This window comes from Octopus bimaculoides, chromosome Z, assembly GCF_046866305.1.
Source record: "Octopus bimaculoides isolate indiv1 chromosome Z, ASM4686630v1, whole genome shotgun sequence".
NCBI classification, from domain to species: Eukaryota; Metazoa; Mollusca; class Cephalopoda; order Octopoda; family Octopodidae; genus Octopus; species Octopus bimaculoides.
Window position 1 is genome coordinate 49,828,889 of NC_142944.1, and position 14,441 is coordinate 49,843,329.

The 14,441-nt window shown below is 38.6% G+C and overlaps 1 protein-coding gene across 1 annotated transcript in view; it reads left to right on the forward strand.

Moving 5' to 3' along the window:
- The first annotated feature begins 4,214 nt into the window (after positions 1-4,214).
- Positions 4,215-14,441, forward strand: part of LOC106869999 (steroid receptor RNA activator 1) — a 42,353-nt gene continuing 32,126 nt past the window's right edge. The window contains exon 1 of the mRNA XM_089365276.1: positions 4,215-4,364. Within this exon, the coding sequence (XP_089221402.1) occupies positions 4,346-4,364 (19 nt within the window). The 5' untranslated portion in view covers positions 4,215-4,345. The remainder of the gene's footprint in view (positions 4,365-14,441) is intronic.

A 14,441-nucleotide genomic window follows, 5' to 3' on the forward strand; every position in this document is an offset into this window, starting at 1 on the left:
GACTGCACACATTTCGGCACGCAAAGCGACACCGCTATTCGAACTAATCCGAATAGAAAACTCCCGTATACACTTCAACGATCCCCTCTCCTGATTTGCAAAATTTCTCCTCAGCCATGCACTTCTTTCTCTCCTTCAATCGTTCGTTTCCTTTCCTCGGAACCTCCCTAGGGAGAGGAGGGATGTAGTGAAACTTGCAGGCATGAAGTGGAATCGATCCACCATAGCCAAATTTAAATTAACACTGCAACAGAACTTTTCTCACGGTGGAACAATGGTTTTTTTCTGTGACAGCAGTTTTACATTTTCCAGATTTTACATTTTCCTAGGCCGAAATAATGTTTTCACCACTTGACCTTTCTAACCTCTCATAGACCACAAAAGCTCGAATTAAGATAACAAGACCACCAACTAAATCCATTGTTCTCAACGATATGTCTATCCTTCTGGATAGTTATAAAAGCAAGAACCCCAAGCAAAAATCAAGTCGGCTCGTGACAAGACTATCAGTTACTTAATGAATGACAACTCGAGTCAGAGTTAGCTACCATCAGTTAGGGAGCGAAACGCTAGAATCATGATCCAAAGCTGAACGTAAAGACGGACGAAATACCGCTAAGCATTTTGTCTGGCGTGATAATGATTCTGTCAGTTTGCCACTTTAAAAATATTAGTAATAATAGTTGCCATTATGTTTGTTGATCAGACAATAAGATGAAGTAAAAATTAAATGAAACACGATAAAGCTGATCAAAGTTCTCATCGCTACAGACAACTTATCAGCAATGATTAGATCACTGTTTTTCAAAATGACAAGTACCAATGAAAAAAACTTCTCGACCCACGTACATCTTTTATTAATGAGTGCGTGTGTGTGCTTGTGTGTGTGTATTTTCTGTCATACCTACAGAAGTGTGTCCCCTGCCTCCGACTTTGTTTCCTTGTAGCTGTTAGAAAAATGGATTTTTTAATGAAATTTTTTACAAACACTTTTCAGGTAGAGTATATGTAAAAAAAAAAAAAATTTTAATCTGATTGGCGCGCGCATACATATTGACACAATTAATAAATCTTCCAAAATTTCTCGTTTTATTTTGTAGATACATAGAAAATGATGTATGAATCTATCACCTTTCCTTTTTACGTTAAATTCCAGTATAATTGTAGTTTACACCACCTGAAAGGTATTTGTGGAAAATTTCAGAAAAAAAATACCCATTTTTTTCTAAAGTTAGTCGACTTGTGTGGATTGTCCAAAATTTCTTCCCCCACCACCTCCGAAAAAATTGTTCACAATAAATTTCAGTATAATCACAATTTACATTATCCGAAAGAAATCTGAAGAAAATTTCATTAAAAAATACCAATTTTCTTGAAAGTTATGAGACAACAAAGTCGGTGGGGGTCAAACTTGTATAATTATGTCTTTTTTCTTTTCTTTGCAATGATGTCGGACAAGTTTTAATAAGTTTAAAACCATTTTAACTTTATTAAACGTGACAATTATTGAACTTCTTTCTTTTTTCAATTTTCACGTGCATATCCCGGGAAGGGAAGAGGACTGCCCCTCGATCCCTCGGGAAAATGCTGGGTTAACCTGAAATGAAGTAATGTTGATAATGTTAGACGTTCCAAAATATAACACAAGAAGTCGGTGAACACAAGCGATGTGTTTGTCTGTTTGTTTATTGACTCGTAATGTTAGTTGCTTGTACTATTAACTGCGTAGGGTATAGAATGCAACGTGTTGATGACTACTTCATTGTAATGTGACTAGTTGCACAGCTGGTTTGTCTACAAAGAAATCTTACAGCACGATAATTATCATACCAGCGGTCTTCTTCTCTATAGAATCCTTTTATTTGTTGCAGTCATTGGACTACGGCCATACTGAGGCACCGTTTTGAAGGGTTTTTGAGGAACGAATCGATCCTCGACTTCGGTACATTTTTTTTTTTTTAAGCTTAGTGCTTATTCCATCGTTCTGTTTTTCCGAACCGCTAAGTTACGAGGACGCTAACAAAACCGATTGTGAAACGTGGTGGGAGACATCACAAAGACACGCACATATATTATCTGTGTATGTGTGTGTGATAGGCTTTTTTTTATCGTTTCCTTCAATCAAATCCGCTTGCGATGCTTTGGTTGGCCCTCGTCTATAGTAGAAGGCACTTTTTCAAGGTGCCACGCAGTGGACTGAACCCGAAATCATGAGGTTGGGAAGCAAACTACTTACCTCAGAGCCACGCCTGGCCCTGTAAAAGCTGATTAACAGGCTGGGGCCAGATGCAAAATGTAGCAACCTGAATATTCCCTCTAGTTTCTGCGCGTGCACACGCAATTTGCAACCAGTGCACAAAAGACATGTTGTCTAACATAATGTAGCAATTAATAAGTATCGTTAGTGAAAATAATCTCATAACCAACTGTATCAGTCGTAACAAGTTCGCTTTTGACTTTTATAAATCGTCTTTGTGTTCATTTAGAAGAACAGGTTTCCTTGAAGATACTTTTTCTTTTAATTCATTTATTTAGTTATTTTTATCTCTTCCCCTCCCCCCATTTCTCTGCAATTGCTGAGAGACTAATGCTTAAAATGTGTCATTATTCTCATGCTGAAATAAAGTAATTTTTAGGTTTACATTTGCGCAAACATTCAGTATGTACATGCTTTTTGTCATAGAAAAAGATATTTTGTACCGCATAAGAATTTTTACGCACACAGACAAATGAATTAAAGGAAAACATTGTTCTCTGCTATCATTATTTCAACTGGTGCCAAGGTGCCAAGTCAGATGTCAACTATAGGCTTCGTGTTAACTTGGTCATTAATAATCAGCGCTAAATGTATGATTTATATATGAGTCACAGGTATATATAATGTACACATATTGTGTAAGATGTACTCATAAGTAACTGGACCAGAACACTTTATGATAGAGATAATTCTTTCCCAAAGAGTCCTGCTTTTGAGGAACAATAGTTTTCCATCCCTCCAAATTCGTAGGTCATAAATAACTAACAAGGGTGTGCTGCAAACCACATTAGGCCGCCGCTTTATTGATATGAGATTGCTATAGTCGAAGTTATGTTACGTTTTTGGAAGCGGGGAAAGCCAAATCTAGGCTATGACAACTAACCTTTTTTATCTGTTCTGGCCTGACATTAAGTGTTCATTTATACAGTACTGTTCGAAGGCGTGGGTATGTCGAACAAGGGTATAGGGGTCCAATTTCATCTATGTATTGCTGTCAATAAATAAATACTACATGTCCCAGAGTATTGATTTATCCGGGGGCCTGTAATACTACGAAGACAACCCTGCATCGACATAGTTTTTCATAACATTGTAATAGCTTATTGTAATAGCACAGAATAAATAGTCCATTTCCAAAACGAGTTCATTTCGCATGAAGAGTCGCGAGTCCTGGTAGAAATAAGGAATTTTCCGATTTAGTCAGGAACGTGGTGCGAGTAGGCAGTTTTCAAAGTAATGCACAGTATGAACTTTGTTTCCGCTATACTGTTATTCTAGAGAATCGTTAACTGCGTTATCTCACCATACCAATTAAAAATAAAAAGGAGAAATCAACCCTAGCCTCGAAGTAATATTTGTAGTGTTTGCGTCTAAGTGTTACTAATGTTGTCAAGGAAACAAAAATGATCGATAGCCGGGATCAATTTTCGCTCAGTTTAAATCGAAACTGACAGTGACTTTCTTTCATTCTTTCGAGGACAATAAAAATAAGTACCTGTTACAATAATACTATCGATATAATAACCTATACCGCGCTGGAAAAATGCTTAGCGGTATTTCCCCGCGGTTTTATGTTCAGAGTTCAAACACCGCGGGGGTCGACTTTGTCTTTCATCTTTTGGGGTCGATAAATGAAGTATCAGTTGAGCATTACAAGTCGATGTTATCGACTTATGTCCTCCTCCGAAATTACTGGCCTTGTGCCAAAATTTGACATCGATATAATCACTTATACCTTTTGTCCATTCTATTCTGAATATCACCAAAATTTTCCTCTAAATCACATTCTATCCATTTAAAACAAAAGACACGACAGATCTTAAATAGACTCTATCTGAAAAAAAAAAAGAAAAGAAAGAAAACGGAAAAGGAAGAAGACAACATAGCGACGACTGGAATGTCTTTACAAATCTGCCTGCTCGATCAGAGCTGACCTGGGGCTAAACAACAACAGCAGAAAATAGTGTTGTAATTATAGTAACAGAGTTAGTAGAACTGAAGATAATGGTAAGATAATGGTCCAAGCTGACTGACTTTCTTAAAGTGACATTTGATTGGTCAACTCAAATGTTACGTCACTACTGAGAAATGGCAGCCATGAAACCTGGTGAGTTGGCACATGATTCGAATAGTTTTATAATCTTTTCATTCCATAACTTTTCCTAATTAATTTTCCTCTTTTTAAATTTTTTGTTAGTAAATGAATATTTATTACATCCATTTCATTAATTTTCTTTTTTTTTTTCTTTATGGTGTTGACAATAGAAATGTGTTGATAATTAGAATGTTTTCATTCGGTTGTTTTGTTTTTTTTCTTTTTTTTTTATAAATTTAATATCGCATTTTGCATAGTTTTAGTTGTTTATTTTTTATCGATTCATTGATGGGACACTAAGTATTATTGATCAGTATACAATAGTCCGATTATTTCGTGGGGAGACAGTTATCAAAATTCCTACTCCTTCGGTTTTACTTTTCTTTTTTTTCTTTTCTTCGGATATCATATATATTTATATATATATATATATATATGTATATGTGTGTTTGCGTATGTGTGTGTGTGTGTAGAATTCTTTATTGATCGCCGCATGATAAAACAATAACATACTTTCGAAGACTACAAAGGGATATATATGAGTTTCAGAAAATAAAATTCAGTAACTATTTCCACAGATTACTAAGTCTATATAAGTGCAAGTGTTGCCTTCACATCCCGCGAAGTTCAATTTGGCATTCCATTGGGTCTCCTGCTAAATCTTACAAATACATAACATTCACTTTTGAAGTAATAGCCAGTATTTATAATTTTCTAACTTTATATACAGACACGCATTGGAACAATATACTTGCTTATGTCAACTTCTTAATTGGCCTTAAGCAAGTGTCATTAACGTTGATTATTTATTTTGAATGAAATCACGCATTATCAACTTTTCGCATTATTCAAGTCATTAAAAAGCCATCAACTTTCAGTTACTTAAAAATTTATTTTCAGTTATAATATAATATTAAATATAAAGAGTGTTAAGTTTTCTCTTCGAGATGTTTTAATTTTGAATGTTGAGCGGTTCGAGAAACAATTTATTTCTTTTTCTTACTTTTTTGTTTTGTTGTGTTTTTAATACGTGAAAAACCAACTATTATTTCATAGAAATTTATTCATTTATTCCATGACATTTGTCACGATGGGAAAACACTGAACCCGTGAGATCAATTTTAAATTATTGTATTTATAGATTTTTGTTTTTAAACGCAATGTCCTGATTATAAACACTGTTGAGATAGTGGTGTTATACCTGTGTGTATATATGTACGTATGTGGGTGTGTAATCTTTTATTTGTTTAGGTCATTGGACTGCTGTCATGCTGGGGCATTTCGCCTTGGAGGCTTTAGTCGAATAAATCGACTCAGTACTTATTTTTTTAATGTTATTATTTATTTAGTTATACTCTTTTTCCGAACCACTTCGGAGACGTAAACAAATCGACACCGGTTGTCAAGCGTGTGGGTGGGGCAAATACACACACACACACACACACACACACATGATGGACTTCCACACTGTTTCTTCTAATGAATTCACTCACAAGGCATAAGTCGACCTGGAACTATAGTAGAAGACACTTGCTCAAGATGCTGCATAGCGGACCGGAACTGGAAACCACGTGTTTGCAACGCGTCCAGCCACTCTAGCGATCTGTGGTGCTTTTCTTCACTGCTGAAGTGTGTGTGTGTATATATATATATATATATATATATATATATATATATATATATGTGTGTGTGTGTGTGTGTGTATACATATGTATATATGTATGGGATCTTTCTGATTTGGCTTAGGGTTAGGGTTTTAGGTTTAGGGTTGGCAAAAATACTCATAACCCTAACCCTAACCCTAACCCTAAAACCCTAAAGCTAAAATCAGTACAAACGCACGAACGATGTCATAAATAACAGTACCGCCGATAGTTGTTGACAAACATCGGCGCTAATTTTATTCAAGGGAAAAGATCCCATTACACCGCTAGAACGTGTTGTTTACATTCCACAGCAGTAATTGTTTTCACCTCAATAGACGTCAGTGATTGGTTGAAATTACCGAAATACGACAATTTTAACACGAAATAACTTTAAAAGGATAACATTTTCTCAATAACACTAAGAGTAAAAGATGTTTTATATGACAGATTCTACCAGTGTCCCAAGTTTGAAAGTGTTTCGTTAAAAAAACAAGTGGCACCCACCAAATCAGAAAGATCCTATGTATGTATATACATATGTATATATATCATCATCATCATCGTTTTACGTCCGCTTTCCATGCTGGCATGGGTTGGACGGTTTGACTGAGGACTGGTTAGCCAGAGGCTGCACCAGGCTCAATCTAATCTGACAAAGTTTCTACAGCTGGATGCCCTTCCTAACGCCAACCACTCCGAGAGTGTAGTGGGTGCTTTTATGTGACACTGGCACAAGGGCCAGTCAGGCAGTTCTGGCAATGACCATGCTCAAAAGGTGTTTTTATGTGCTATCTGCACGGGAGCCAGTCCGGCAGCACTGGCAACAACCACGCTCAAATGTTTTTCACATGCCACCAGCACATGTGCTGGTAAAGCAACGCTGGAAACGATCACGCTTGAATGGTGCTTTTCACGTCACTGGCATGGGAGCCAATCCGTGGTCCTGGCAACGATCATGCTCGGATGTGCTTTTAATGTTCCACTGGCATGAGTGCCAATCAGGCGGTAGTGTCATCAGTCACGTCAGCAATTTTGATTTGTTTACACTTGCCTCAATAGGTCTTCACAAGCAAAGTTCATTCCCCAATGAATGAGTGGTACTCATAAGTGGGCCGGTTACACCCCACGTTCAGATGTGCTTTTAACGTTCCACTGACACAAGTGCCAATCAGGCAGTACTGTCATCGGCCACGTCAGCAATTTTGATTTTGATTTCACTTGTCTCAGTGTCTTCACAAGCAAGGTATATTGTCCAATGAATGAGGGGTAATCATAAATGGCGGGTTACACCCACTGGCATAGGCTATGAACTATGGTCTCTCTTGGCTTGTTAGGTCTTCTCAAGCACAGCATATCTCCTTAGCTTACACTGGATACATCTTATGGAATTTCTACCTACACCTTTTCTACAGATCGAGCAGGGCCACCTAACTGAAGGGGTGTGTGATGTGTTTGCCTTCCTACTTACTAGAACTTTGGTCTTTGCAACATTGATTCTAAGGCCCTTCAATTCTAAACCTTGCTTCCAGACTTGAAGATTTTTCTCTAGTTCTAGTAGTGATTCTGCTGTGAGGGCCAGATCATTAGTATAGAGGAGTTCCCAGGGGCAACCTGTCTTGAATTCCTCTGTTATTGTCTGGAGGACTATGATGAATAAGAGGGGGCTGAGGGCTGATCCTTGGTGGACTCCTACTTCTACCCAGAATTCTTCACTATACTCATTTCCAATCCTAACCCTACTGACATCTCTGTATAGGGCCTGTACAGCCCTTATTAACCATTCGTCAATCCCCAGTTTCCGGATCGCCCACCAGATAAGGGATTGGGGGAACCTGTCAAAGGCTTTCTCCAAGTCCACAAAAGCCAAATATAGGGGTTTATCTTTAGTTAGGTATTTCTCCTGCAGTTGTCAAACCAGGATTATAGCATCAGTGGTGCTTCTATCTGGCACAAAACCGAACTGCATCTCATCTAAGCGGACTCTCTCCTTAATTAGTTGGGCTATGACCCTCTCTGTGACCTTAATCACCTGATCTATCAGTTTGATACTCCCATAGCTATTTCTATCTAAAGCATCACCTTTACCTTTGTAGCAGTTGATTAGGGTGCTGCTATGCCAGTCATTGGGTATGACTCCATCATGAACTACCTGGTTTACAGTACAGGTGACTAGGCCAAAGCTCACACCACCAGATGTTTTAAGCATCTCAGCGGTGATTCCTGATGGGTTGGGGGCTTTTCCTGGCTTCATATCCTTAATTGCTTTATCTACCAGGGTGCTGTCTATTTGGATAGCTGGTCCCTCTACTGGATCAACATTTGGCAGGCTCTCCTCCTCCCACTCATTCTCCACATTCAACAGTCTTTCAAAATGGCTTCTCCAAGCCTCTTTTCCGAATCATTAAAAACAAGTACACCATCATCCATGCGGACACATTTCTCTCCTGTGACATCACAATTTTCTCTCACACACTGTCTTGCAATCCAGAATACTTCAGCTCTTTGGTCCTCATGTCACTGGACATTGTCAAACTTCTTGGCTATGTATACCTGTCGCTCAGCCTCCCTTTTGGCTATCTGCTATGGTTCCCTGCTACTCCCACCCTTCCAGGATTTCCAGGCCTGTTTCTTTGCTCTGATGGCTTTGTCTACTGTATTATTCCACTATTACATTACTCTAGGTCTGGAAAGGAAGCATCTCTAACTTGCCTTAAACATTCTTATGGAGACCATTTCAACAGCCAAAACTTAAGAAGCAAACTTATTGCCTTGTACAAAGATGCTGAACTAAAAGGAAAATCCATTCAAGATTTACTTTACATTCTGCACAATAGTGAAGCTTTGTGAATTCATATTAACACTACCAGCAACAAGTGCTTTTTGGTTTTTTTCTCTGCATCATCATCATCATCATCATCATTTAATGTCCGCTTTCCATGCTAGCATGGGTTGGACGATTTGACTGAGGACTAGTGAACCAGATGGTTACACCAGACTCCAATCTGATTTGGCAGAGTTTCTACAGCTGGATGTCTTTCCTAACGCCAACCACTCCGAGAACGTAGTGCGTGCTTTTTACGTGCCACCGGCACGAGGGCCAGTCTGGCAGTACTGGCAACACTCAAATGGTGATTTTTGCGTGCCACCTGCACAGGAGTCAGTCCAATTATGTGTTCACGTTCCACCGGCACGAGTGCCAGTTAGGTGAAGCTGGAAACGATCGCGCTCAAATGATGTTTTTTCCATGCCACCGTCACGGAAGCGAGACCGCTGCTCTGGCAGTGATTCCACTCAGATCGTGCTGTTAGCGTTCCACTAGCACGAGTTTGGTTCAGTTTCGATCTCACTTGCCCCAATAGATCTTCACAAGATGTACATTTTTACTTTAATATTGTAACTTTTTTCAAACAGTCTTGCCTATCACTTTTTAGCCTCATGTAAAATATTAATATATATATGTATGTATGTATATATATATATCTATATATATATATATATATATATATATATAGTTTTTCGTTTTTCAATATTAATATGTATAACTCTCTATGGTTTTTTGCTACTAGTCCACTTGTTACGTTATATTCTACTACACACACGTGGCTCTGTTTATTATACCTTGTCTCGACCTGTTATCATTTTTTAAACATATCTGTTAGTTTTTTATTCTTTTTTTTATGTTATAATTTACCGCACATTTAGACGTGCATACACATTGATATGTCTGTCTTTTTTCTCTTTCATCTCTCTTACTATTATTATTACTGTTATTTTCCCCCCTTTTACAACTTCCTTGTAAATATCTGATTTTTTTCCCCTATTACTCCATTTGTATTTTCTCTTATTGTATCTTGTTTTAATTTATTTCATTAAACCTTTTTTGATGTCCTTACAAAAATTCCTCACACTGATGAAAATGACAATTCATAAATTTAATTGTAATTAATATGATTATAATTGTTTTCTTACATATTTGTATTGTCTTTTGAAACGTGCATAGGTATTAAATCCTATTTTGTATTAAATCTAATTTTGATTCAGCATCTATTTCTCCTTCATTTTTCTATAATTGTTTATGGTATTTTATACCTATCACAATATTTTTCAACTACGATTTTCATATATTTATATTCATATATATACACGTATATATATATATGTATACATATATACTTATGTATATATACATATGTATATATATATGTATATATTATGTATATATATATGTATATATTATGTATATATATACATATGTGTATATATACATATATGTAAATATATATATGTATATCATCATCATCATCATCATTTAACATCTGCTTTCCATGCTAGCATGGGTTGGGCAATTTGACTGAGGACTGGCAAACCAGATGGCTGTACCAGGCTCCAATCTGATCTGGCAGAGTTTCTACAGCTGGATACCCTTCCTAACGCCAACCACTCCGAGAGTGTAGTGGGTGCTTTTACGTGCCACCGGCACAAGGGCCAGTCAGGCGGTACTGGCAATGGCTACGCTCAAAATGGTGTTTTATACATGCCACCTACACAGGAGCCAGTCCAGCAGCACTGGCAAAGACCTCACTCGAATGTGTTTTCACATGCCACCGGCACAAGTGCCAGTAATGCAACGCTGGTAACAATCACGCTCAAATGGTGCTTTTTACGTGCCACCGGCACGGAAGCCAGATAGCTGCTCTGGCAATGATCATGCTCGGATGGTGCTGCTAGCACTCCACTGGCACGGGTGCCATCGAATTTGGTTCAATTTCGATTTCACTTGCCTCAACAGGTCTTCGCAAGCAGAGTTTAGTGTCTAATGAAGGAAAGGTTGGCATGGGTGCCAGTCGCCGAATTTGCTTCGATTTCAATTTCACTTGCCTCAACAAGTCTTTGCAAGCAGAGGTTAGTTTCCAATGAAGGAAAGGTATGCATAAGTGGGCTGGTTGCACCCCTGGCAAAGACCATGGGTTATGGTCTCACTTGGCTTGCCAGGTCTTCTCACGCACAGCATATTTCCAAAGGTCTTGGTGAGGCCATTTATTTAAGCAATGTGAACATTACATCAAATGTAAAATGCAGAGCAATCCTCAGCTGCACAAAGTTATAGAAATTTACTGAAATTTCGCAAGAAACGATTGTACTGCATTAACTTTGGATATCCTTGTTGTTTATTTTGATTTTAATCACCTTATTTTGAAATTGTATGGGTAATACCATACTTAATTCTGGTGCCTAAACTTAAGTACCGTATTCACCTTGAATCTATATATATATATATATATATATATATATATATATATATATATATACATATATAAAAGAAAGTATGAAAATGTAAATATAATATTTAATAAAAGTTTATTATCTGCAAAAATCAAACATGGTCCCTTACAGGTGTTTCAATTGGGCCTAATAGTTTAAATAGTAATTAATAAAATCATTATATTAGGCAAAATCTCTTCAGAGGGGTAGAAAAAAAGACATACTGTTAGGTTTTTAGGTGTTGTATTTTAGAATCATCACAGCAGATGTTTGAGCACTTCTTATTACAGCCTTGTATAAATTCTATTAGTTTTCTAATACAAAACTGTTAATATTGAATAATTATATATATATATATATATATATATATATATATATATATATATAATATCAGATATGAAATCTTTTCTCCTTGCTGGCATGAGTTAGATGGTTCAATATACACATATTAGTAATAAAAGTACCCATGACCCTTTACATAACCTCAGCGACCAATTGGAGGGACAAAAGGAGGGATGAAGGCATCCTTAAACTAAGACATTTTCCAATGCTTTCTTTGCGATTTTTTCTCTCAAGTTGACTGCTAAGTCAGCAGGACAAATAGCATAGTATAGATGTGGAACCCTACCATAATAGAATTTCATACCTCATGTGACAATGCATAAGATTGAAGAGCATTTTAAGGGTAAAGTATATAAATTTGCCTTTGAGCCAGATGATAATGATTTGTAACATAGACACAAAGTGAAGAATTTTTACCATTAGGTTTTTCATTGCTTTTTCTGTTGAGTCTTAAGAATGTTCCCTAAATAACTTGTAAACTATTCCTGACTCTTGTTGAAGATTTTGTTGATGCCAAAGGTCAAAGCACTATTTTCACCAAATTTCTTGAAGAAATGACATTCCAATTAATGGCAGTACTGGTGTCCATTAGCTGAAATGTCTTTGATCATAAGTCTGCTGAATGAGGGCTGACCTGGGGCTAAACTACTACTACTGCTACTACTATTACCACTACCATCACCACCACAACCACTATCACCCAAGCAATTGAACAGGGTGTGTTTGAGAATCTGCTCTTTTTGTTTTTTTTTTTCTACTTCATTACAAAAAATGACCTTTTACTCAAAATTGAGAACTATATTTGTACAAAATACATATTACAAGCATTTGTTTTTTAACTGTTGGTTCCATCCACTATTAGTAAATCAGGTACACGGAGATGCCACTACGATAGATTGCTTAATAAAGAGAATGAATGGGAGAAAGAGAGCCTGCCTTATGTCGACCCAATAGAGGGACCAGCTATCCGAGTTGATAGTACCAGGGTAGATAAAGCAATTAAGAGTATGAAGACCGGGAAAGCCCCCGGCCCATCAGGAATCACTGCAGAGATGCTCAAAATATCTGGCAGTGTTGGCTATAGCCTAGTCACCCGTATTACGAACCAGGTGATACACGAAGGAGTCATACCCTATGACTGGTGTAGCAGCATCATAGTCAACTGCTACAAAGGTAAAGGGGACGCTTTAGATACAAATAATTACAGAGGCATCAAGCTGTTAGATCAGGTTATGAAAGTTACAGAGAGGGTCATAGCCCAACTAATTAGGGAGCGAATCAATTTAGATGAGATGCAGTTTGGGTTCGTGCCAGGTAAAAGCACTACTGATGCCTTATTTCTAGTGAGACAGTTGCAAGAGAAATACCTAGCTAAGGATAAACCTCTGTACCTGGCTTTCGTTGACATGGAGAAAGCCTTTGACAGGGTCCCCCGATCCCTTATCTGGTGGTCAATGAGGAAACTTGGGATAGAAGAATGGTTAGTGAGAGCTGTGCGAGCCATGTACAGAGATGCTGCCAGTAAGGTGAGGGTTGGAAATGAGTACAGCAATGAATTCCGGGTAGAGGTAGGGGTCCACCAAGGTTCCGTCCTCAGCCCCCTATTATTTACCATAGTCCTCCAGGCAATCACAGAGGAGTTCAAGACAGGTTGCCCCTGGGAGCTCCTCTATGCTGATGACCTTGCCCTAATTGCGGAGTCACTATCAGAACTAGAGGAGAAGTTTCAGGTGTGGAAGCAAGGTCTAGAATTGAAGGGCCTTAGAGTCAACCTAGCTAAAACCAAAATCCTAATAAGTAGGAAGGTAGATAAAACACAAACCCCTTCAGGTAGATGGCCCTGCTCAGTATGTAGAAAAGGAGTAGGTAGTAACTCTATAAGATGTACCCGGTGCAAGCTATGGACACATAAGAGGTGCAGCAACATCAAAGGCAGGTTAACTAGCAAGTTAGTTTTTGTTTGTGGCAGATGTTCAGGTGCAATAAAGACTGCAAACAAACAGGAAACAACTTCTATCTCATTCCAGGGTGAAAAACTAGAGGTAGTCGATAGCTTCCGCTATCTGGGCGACCAAGTTAGTAGTGGGGGTGGGTGCGCTGAAAGTGTAGCTGCTAGAATAAGAATAGCCTGGGCAAAGTTTAGAGAGCTCTTACCCCTGCTGGCAGCAAAGGGACTCTCACTCAGAGTAAAAGGCAGACTGTATGACGCATGCGTACGAACAACCATGCTACATGGCAGTGAAACATGGGCTGTAACTGCTGAGGACATACGTAAGCTCGCAAGGAATGAAGCCAGTATGCTCCGTTGGATGTGTAATGTCAATGTGAATACCCGTCAGAGTGTAAGTATCTTGAGAGAAAAGCTGAACATTAGAAGCATCAGTTGTGGCGTGCAAGAGAGACGATTGCGCTGGTATGGACATGTGGTGAGAATGGAGGAGGATAGCTGCGTGAAAAAGTGCCACACCCTAACAGTTGAGGGAACCCGTGGAAGAGGTAGGCCCAGGAAGACCTGGGCTGAGGTGGTGAGGCAAGACCTTCGTACATTGGGCCTCACCGAGGCGATGACTACGGACCGAGACCTTTGGAAATGGGCTGTGCGTGAGAAGTAAGATCGTTGCCAGTGCCCCTGGACTGGTTCTTGTGCGGTTGGCACATGAGATGCACCATTTTGAGCGTGGCCGTTGCCAGTACCGCCTGACTGGCTCCTGTAGGATTTTCGAGCGAGATCGTTGCCAGTGCCCCTGGACTGGCTTGTGCGGGTGGCACATAAAAGACACCATTTCGAGCGTGGCCATTTTCGTGCGGGTGACACGTAAAAGCACCCACTACACTCTCT